Source organism: Helianthus annuus, chromosome 12 (assembly GCF_002127325.2).
Source record: "Helianthus annuus cultivar XRQ/B chromosome 12, HanXRQr2.0-SUNRISE, whole genome shotgun sequence".
NCBI classification, from domain to species: Eukaryota; Viridiplantae; Streptophyta; class Magnoliopsida; order Asterales; family Asteraceae; genus Helianthus; species Helianthus annuus.
This window is the reverse complement of record NC_035444.2, coordinates 93,239,390-93,248,297: the sequence shown is the minus strand read 5'-3', so window position 1 is coordinate 93,248,297 and position 8,908 is coordinate 93,239,390. Positions and strand designations below refer to the sequence as shown.

The following is an 8,908-nucleotide window of genomic DNA, read 5'->3' as shown; positions in this document are numbered from 1 at the left end:
CTCGTGGCCCAGTGGGTATCCCCATGTGGTTAAGTTGGGTCGGCTCCTCCTTGGAGGTCACTGGTTCGACTCCCACCTGTGGCATTAGGGGGGACGTCCCAATGATGGCTCGTTTCCTACCGAGGCATGGTTCGGGCTGGAGGGCAACCCGGTTTTACCCAACTGTTACCCGAGCGAGTCTCTCGTGTGGGGGCAGTATGGTTTCCGAGCGGAGGTCAGTTTGCGCGGGGGTCGGGGCCCGATCGAACATCGCGTTACCAGGGGCGGGGCTGACGGGAGATTGTCTTTGACAAGCTCTCGGTGACCTATGGTCAGTATATATAAATATATAGAAAGTCACCTTCCAAAAAAAATCTATATTTACATAAACGATATTCCATTACACCCCCGCAGTCGAAGCAAGAGGTGGGCGAATGTTGAGACTGGAGCGGAAATCATCGAATAGTACCCGAGGTAAGCCTTTGGTGAAGATGTCAGCAATCTGTAAACGAGTAGGAGTGTGAAGTATCCGTATGGTACTACATTGAACATGTTCACGCACAAAATGAATGTCCAGTTCTATGTGCTTGGTGCGTTGATGCTGAACCGGATTACTAGATAGGTAGATTGCACTGATATTGTCACAATACACTAAAGTGGTTGTGGAGAGGGGTCGACGTAACTCGAGAAGGAGGTTACGAAGCCAACAAACCTCAGCAACTACATTGGCAACCGTGCGGTATTCTGCTTCGGCGCTGGAGCGAGAAATGGTTGACTGTCGTTTTGATGACCAAGACAATAGATTTTGTCCCATGTAGACACAATAACCGGAGGTAGAGCGGCGGGTATCCGGACACCTCGCCCAATCAGCATCTGTATAAGCCCGTAGAGATATAGCAGTACACGGAGATAGAGTGAGACCATATTCTGCTGTGCCGCGGATGTAACGGATAATACGCTTCAATGCTTTCCAGTGTTCGATGCTAGGATTATGCATGTGAATGCATATTTGCTGAACGGCATAACTGATATCGGGCCTAGTGAAAGTGAGATACTGGAGTGCGCCCGCAAGACTGCGATAGAAAGTGGGGTCATCAAACGGGATGCTAGATTGAGCACTAAGCTTTGGTTTTGTATCAACAGGGGTGGCGACCGGGTTACAAGTAGACATACCCGCACGGTTGACAATATCCAAGGCATAAGATTGTTGTGATAGAAACATGTTGTGACCTGTGAGAGAAACCGTAATACCCAAGAAATAGCTGAGAGGTCCAAGATCTTTCATTGCAAACTCAGCCGTGAGGCTGCCCATGAGCTTGACGCGAAGCGAGTCAGTTGAAGTAGTGAGAATAATATCATCCACATAAATTAATAAATAAGCAATGTCACCCCCGTGATGATATGTGAAGAGAGAGTTATCACATCGACTCTGCAAGAAACCCATAAAAGTAACAAAATCTGTAAATCTTTGGTACCACGCCCTAGGTGCTTGTTTAAGTCCATAAAGAGACTTTTTAAGAAGACACACATGATCCGGAAAATATCGATGACACAAAGCTCCTTACCCATATGCACTAACAATACAAACATATTCTCACCGACGTAGACACAAAGCTCCTTACCCACCACAGAAATGATATGCCACTGTCGAATACCCAAATCCCGGATGACGTTAGATGGATCTTCGCTGATGTCAAGAGGCCCTATCTTTGTTACTGCAAAAGAACAAACCGTTAGCCTCGTCACGGAGGGCCCCGGGGGGGGGGGGGTCCGTGACCAAGCTCTGGCGTGAGAATAAGTAAACTTGCCGGAAGAGCTGAGGAGTCTATCCCGATGAGTATGATCACCAGGACGTTTCCTCTAAGGTGTGAATCTAATAAATGTGATATGTATGATGAATATGTGGGAATGTTGGTCGGAAGTTAATATGAGAGTAGTTAATGTGAGTGTAGTAAATGAGATACCTTGAGTCTCCCTGTGATTATCATCTCTCACTCTTATATAACCACCAAGCCTTATCTCTCACATGAGATATTTTAACGAGATGATCCGATGGATTCCGAGAGTCTTCGGCGTGTCTGAGCCCCAACGGTAAGATCACAGTCTCATTTAATGTTTTCCGGCTATGAAGTACATTTCCAGCAAGAGATCCTTTTCCAGTCAAGCATTAAATGGCGTCTGCCTTCTCTGATCCTTTTTCCCGCTTATTTTACATAACGATATCCTTGATGGGCATGGTAAACTGTTGTTGGGCTTTACCTGTTGGGCCCGCATGATGGTAGCCCAAAGCGGGTAAATGGGATTTCCCAGTGGCCCGTCGTCAAGTCATCTTTAGTCCCTGGTTCTGAGACCCGAGGCTCATGATCCGGGGCTGAATCATAACTGTTCAAAGAGAGGTTTTTCTTTCCTTTGAGCTCCGAGTGTGGGCCCACTCCTGGTCAGTTATAACTAACCATTCCCACTAGCCATCATGCCGCCGGATACCTATAGTGGGAGTTAATCCCTTAGAGACACGTGCCCTCTTTTTGAATTTTGAAGGGACTGATGACAGGACGGTTTCTTGCATGTCAGTTATCTTCTTTAAATACCTTATACCTTTTCAAATTTCCTATCTAAACTTTCCGGTTCCTTCTCTTTTCCGTCACCATTCCTCTCGATCATCATTCTTTCTCCGATCATCGTTCTTTCTCCGATCATGAGTCACTCCGGTCGTTCTGTAATCAAGTCAGTCCTGACGGCAAAGGATTTGAGGTCTTTTGTCGAGACATTTACCATCCCTGAACATTTCTCCCCCACTTTGCCGGATCCTAATGAACCGGCGGTGTTCACACCGGATGTGATCCCTCTTTATACCTTGGCTTTTTCCTCTTGCGGGGTTCGATATCCTCTTTCCTCTTTTAAAGTCGATCTGCTTCGTCATTTTGGGGTTCACTTTTCTCAGTTGCATCCCTTAGGGTGGATGAGGGTGGTGCACTTCGAGTTGTCCTATGCAGCTATTTCCGGTGAACCTTCCATTCCTTTATTCTGTATGTTTAACAAACTGATTTCTGACGGAGATTGGTTTACCTTTGCCAAGAGACAGAACAGTGTGTCAAAACCCTGTTACTCCTTCATGCCGACCTCCACTTACCCGAAAGATTGGAAAAGTAGGTTTATTTTTGTCTCTGCTGCCATGATGCCAGAATCCCCTTTGCCTAGGGATGTCGATGCCCCCATCAAAGATGCTGTTCCTACCTTATCGGCGAATGAGACCGTTCAGTGGAAACGTATGTATGAGAACCCTACCAGGGCTTTCACTTTTTCTGAGGGTATTTTGGCCAAGGGGGGGGGGGGGTTGAGTCCCTCCTATCCTGTTCGACCCAAGGCTTTCTTTGGTAAAAAAGGTATTTTTCCGTCTCGGATCTGCAATGGTTTGTTTTTGTTTCTTTGTACCTGTGTAGTCATCTTTAGTGCCTTTCTTTTGCAGAGTTGACTTAGTGGAGGTTGCTTCAGGGGGATTCCAAGGACGTGCAGTTTGTGGTTGATGGTGAAGTTGTTCCGGGTCTGAACCGGAGTGGGGTAGTGTCAGTTACCGGGGGTTCTGCCCAGGCGGGAGGCTCCGCTGCTGTAGAGGGGGGTGAGGGCACTTCCTCTGATGGGGAGGAGAACTCCCCTGATCCTGCCCCTGTTAAACATTCTGATAGGAGCGATGACGAAGATCTGGAAATTCGTTTAGTTCGCAAGAGAAAGGTTGCCAGTCCTCAACCAGTCCCCGTTCCCCGTGATATCCGTCAAAGGCTCCGAAGTGTCAGTGGGCAGAAGCTCCCCCTTCCTTCAAAAGCTGCTTCTGAGCATTCCCCTGTTGGGGTCAAGGGTTCCTTGTCCAAACATCTGAGGTCTTCAAGCCTTGTGAGTGCACCTTTGCTGGTGGGTCCTTTCTCCTCTTTGTTTATTCTGTCTCATCTTTGTTTGATTTCTGATGTTTCTTTTGGTGTAGGGGAGTTCTCGTGATCCCATACAGATCACTACTGGTCCCCTATCTTCCCGTGTTCGGGACAAAACTCCGGAAGTAGGCCTAGCTCATTTTACCTCAGCTTTTGAACTCTCCCCTCTTCATGCTACGGGGACCAGTAAGCCTACTGAGCCTGAGCGTCTTATATTTCGCTCCCCTTTGGCTCCTTTGTTTGCTGACGCTATTCCCTTTACCTATGTCCCCAAATGGAAAGTGACTAATTCCTCAGTGATAGGAACTCCTGAAGCTGCTAGAGACTTCTTGAGTCATGTTGTTCCTCCTTCCCATAAATTCGTGAATTCTGCTTTGAGGGATGACCTTTTCGAGGATCAATATAGCATGTCTCTTTGTGAAAGCTTTTTCAGGGGTGCTGGTATGTTGCAGAGGATTGGTGATCTGAGGAGGGCGAATGAAGGACTCAAGGCTGAGCTCAAGACCTCCCAATCTGTTGCTGCCTGACTTAGGTGCCAAGTGGTTGAAGCTGAGAGGAAGTTGCAGGAGGAGAAGGTATATAGTCCTTCCTCCCTCCCCCCCCCTTTTTTGTTTTTTGGATTTTTTGTGATGATTTTTGTCCAGGGGGCTGGAGCCATGCTGGAGAAGAAGGAGCGAGCCTGGGAGCAGGAGATGGCGGTGTTGGTGGGAGAGAAAGAAGAGTTGGCTGCTGAGTTGAAGTATTTGAAGGAAGTTGGCTCCGTTTCCCAGGAGCAACTTAACACGATGTATGCGGACTATGGGATAACCTCTGATGATAATCAGCGGTTGGCAAAGGAAAAGCATTGGTTAATCACTGAAGGTTTTGGAGCTTTCCTTGCCGCTGTTGCCCAGTCAGAGGATTTTAAGAGTGGTTTGGAGGAGATATACAGGGCTTATCGGGATGTCGGCTACCAGGCCGGTCTGAAGGATGGTTATGCTTATTCTGCTCAGGGTCTAGGCAGGAAAGAGACTCTGCTGTACAACTCCAAAGCTAAGAAGAAGTTATCCAAGTTGGATGAGGAGTTTGGAAGCAAGACCCCTATCATCTTGAAGAAAATCCTGGAGCATCCCTTAATATCGATAAATGAATTAAAAGCCCTGTTCTCCTTTGCAGGTCCCTCCTCTCCGCCATCTTTGTCTGGGGGTGCCCCCCAGTGATTCCTGAACATTTGCTTTCTTCGATATGGTTGTAACTTGAATAATTACTTTCCTTGGGATACTTTTGAACTTTTTGTGTTTGGAAAGGGGGACCTTTTTGTGGGGCTCCTCCTCCGTAGCTAATCGTATAACTTATGATCCTGTGTTGTTGCCTTGTTATCCGCATGCTTTTTGTTATGTTTGTTGTTTTTGCAGTGGCTTTTGTCTAGGATCAGGCTGGTGTTTCACCTGGGGGCCTTTGGACCGTTTTGCAAGAAGTTGTGCTTGGGTCCTTTTGGTTAAACTTGTTTGAATTGTATTTTAGCCAAAGTCACTAAGGCTTTTCTTTGTACATTTGTTTTATAAATAAAACATGATCTCTTTTTGTAGTTTAGTTTACAAAGATATATTGTGTTTGTGGTTTGTCTGGTAAACACGGATTGTCTGTTCGAGACCAATCACTGGACAAGTTTATAATGTGAGATTATGTGTTTGGTTTACCTTTTTTGTCCGTTTTCTTTCGGTTAGCTAGACCCTTTTTGCCCCACGGCCGGGCTTTTGGCATGTTTGATATGCTTTGTACACGTGTGTTTGCCTGTTAATTAGGTTTTATGGTGTTTCCAGGCACGTCTGCCTAGGTATAGTACCCGCTATTTTGTCAAAAGAGGACATGCTAACTGTCCGTTTTTCATTTACTTCTTGGGGATTAAACTTCCCAGTACAAATTGTTACAAAAGATCCGTTCTTGGGGGAACCCCGGATTAATAGTTATCTGTTACAAAAGTGGCTCTTGGCCATTTTTCTGGGGGTAGACCCCTTACATGTGATACTTCCTAAGCTGCATGAGGTTCCATGTCCTGGGGACCTCCTTGCCTTGGAGTGTTTCCAATTTGCAGCTCCCTTTGCCGTTTGCCCATATGACTCGGTAAGGCCCCTCCCAGTTGGGGCCTAGCTTTCCGGTGTTCTCCTGCAAGCTGGCCTCATTCGCTCTTAGGACTAGATCCCCTGAGATGAGGTTGAGCTTTTTCATCTTGGCGTTGTAATAGATTTCCAGCTGCCTTTTGTATTTGGCCTCCCTGATTGCTGCTACTTTTCTTCTTTCTTCCAAAAGGTTCAGATTCATCCGGAGGTCTTGCTCATTCTCCTCCTCCCGGAGCCTCATTCGGGCAGTTGGGGATCCTATCTCAGCCGGGATGACAGCTTCTGTCCCGTAGGTTAGGCTGAAAGGAGTTTCCCCATTGCAATATTTAGGAGTGGTCCTATATGCCCATAACACAAATGGTAGCTCCTCCAGCCATCCCTTTTGTTTTCTCTCGAGTCTTCCCTTCATTCCCTTGATGACACTTTGCTTAGCTCTTTCTACTAATCTATTACTTTGGGCATGAGTGACGGAGGTAAACACTTGTTGAATGTGCATCTGCTCGCACCATGGCTTAAAAGGTCTTCTAGCAAATTGGACACCATTATCACTTACCAGTTCCTTTGGGACCCCAAATCTGCAGATGATGTTATCTAACACAAACCGCCTCATCTGTTCCCCGGTTATTTTTGCCAAGGGCTTTGCCTCAATCCACTTGGTAAAATAATCGATGGCCACTACCACATACTTGACTCCTCCTGAACCTTCCGGGAATGGTCCGATTATGTCGAGAGCCCACTTTTGGAAGGGCCAGGACGTTGAGACCGGTATCATAGGGTGTTTGTGTCGGTGAGTCATTGGTGCATGTACCTGGCAATTGTCACACTTCTTAATCTCCTCGGATGCCGTTTCATACATTCGTGGCCAATAGAAGCCCGCATTCATCGCCTTTGTTACTATCGTCCTTGGCCCCGAATGCATTCCACAAATCCCCTCATGCATTTCCTTGATCACATACTCAGCGTCTTCCATATCAACGCATTTTAAGGATGGGCCCGGGTATGATCTTCGGTACAACTCCCCATCAATCAACTCATACTGCAGGGCCTTGACCCTTACCTTTCTGGCTGCCCACTCTCCCTCAGGCAGGGTTCCGTCTCTGAGGAACTTTATAATTGGTGTCATCCATGTTTCCTGAGCACTTTCAACTGCAGCCACCTCCTTCGTGCTAAGGGAAGGAGAGGTCAGGACTTCCACTTTAACTTCCCTTGTGAGGTGGTCGAATGCTACTGAGGCCAGCTTACTGAGGGCGTCAGACTTTCTGTTTCTCCCTCGGGGGATGTATTCTAACTTGAAGGTTTTGAATGCTTCAGCTGTTTCCTTTACTTTTGCCATGTACTGAGCCATGATGTTGTCTTTGGCTTCATACTCTCCTTGGTATTGTTTAACCACCAGTTGTGAATCGGTGCTGGCTTCCACATGTCTTGCTTTCAATTTTTGTGCTAGCCTCATCCCTGCCAGAAGGGCTTCATACTCTGCGGTATTGTTGGTGTTTTCGAAATCTAATCTTATGGCATAAGTCAACTCAACCCCCTCAGGACTTACCAAGGTGATGCCTGCTCCACTTCCTTCCTCGCTGGAGGCTCCGTCTATGAATATTTTCCACACAGCCTTGTCTTCTTCCTCTTTCTCTTTTCTTTCTAAGGCCTCCCATTTCTGGAGTTCTTTTTCTTCGTCCTCCAGGACCTCTGCTAAAAAGTCGGCCAGTATTTGTCCCTTTATGGCTGTTCTGGGCTTGAACTCCACGGAGTGTTCTCCCAGCTCTACGGCCCACTTAGCCAGTCGTCCGGACAGTTCTGGTCTCTTGAGCACCTTCTGGAGGGGCTGGCCAGTCGTCCGGACAGTTCTGGTCTCTTGAGCACCTTCTGGAGGGGCTGATCGGTCATCGAAGTGATCTTGTGTCCCTGGAAGTACCTTCTGAGCCTTCGGGATCCGAAAACGAGGGCTAACGCCAATTTTTCCAGGGGCATGTAACGTTCCTCAGGACCTTTAAGCGTTCTACTGATGAAGTATATTGGTATTTGCTTCCCCTCCCATTCCACCATCATAACCGCGCATATGGTTGTCTTTGAGGCCGACAAGTACAGGAGCATGTGTTCCCCATGTACTGGATGGCCAGGGTTGGGAGCTGGCAGATATAGTTCTTCATTTCTTGGAAAGCAGTTTCTGCTTCAGTGGTCCATCTGAATTTGTTTGTTTGAAGGCAATCCTTCAGCACCTTCATGAAGGGGAGAGTCCTGCCAGCCACTTTTGATAGAAAGCGGTTCAGCGAAATCAGTCTTCCGTTCAGCTGCTGGATATCTTTTAAGGACCTGGGAGATCTCATTTCTGCCACAGCTTGGGTTTTCTCAGGGTTGGCTTTGATTCCACCCTTGGTGACCACTACTCCCAGGAATCTCCCTTCCTCCACCCGAAACAGCACTTTCCGGGGTTTAATTTCATATACACATCTTGCATGGTGCCGAGAGTCTCGGCTATGTCATCTATCATGGCCATTTCTGTCAGGCTTTTGATAACGATGTCATCAACATATACCTCCAGGTTCCTTCGCCGTTGTTCCCTGAAGAGGGTGTTCATGAATCTCTGATATGGCGGTTTTTTCTTCGTCCTCTATTGACATCTGGATCTAATGGTATCCTTTGTAGGCATCGAGGAAGCATTTCAGGGGGTACTGAGACAAAGAGTCCACCTGGACGTCTATTTCTGGGAGGGGGTAACAGTCCTAGGGACATGCTTTGTTTAGATCCTTGAAGTCAATGCACATCCTCTATCCCCCGTCTTTCTTTTGAACCATGACTGGGTTGGCGACCCAGGATGGGTACTTAACCTCCCTGACTATTCCTGCTCTGAGCAGTTTTCTGGTTTCCTCACAAGCAGCTCTTCTTTTGTTGGGCCCCATGCTTCATTTC

General features: G+C 47.2%; 1 protein-coding gene across 1 annotated transcript; it reads right to left on the bottom strand.

Annotated features, from left to right (window-relative positions):
* Positions 1-379: 379 nt before the first annotated feature.
* On the bottom strand, positions 380-2,676 carry LOC110893210 (uncharacterized mitochondrial protein AtMg00810-like). Its single transcript, XM_022140325.1, has 2 exons — positions 2,575-2,676; positions 380-1,408 (listed from the first exon to the last, which is right to left on the bottom strand). The coding sequence occupies exons 1-2, from the start codon at positions 2,674-2,676 to the stop codon at positions 380-382; spliced, it is 1,131 nt and encodes a 376-aa protein (XP_021996017.1).
* Between the last annotated feature and the right edge of the window lie 6,232 nt (positions 2,677-8,908).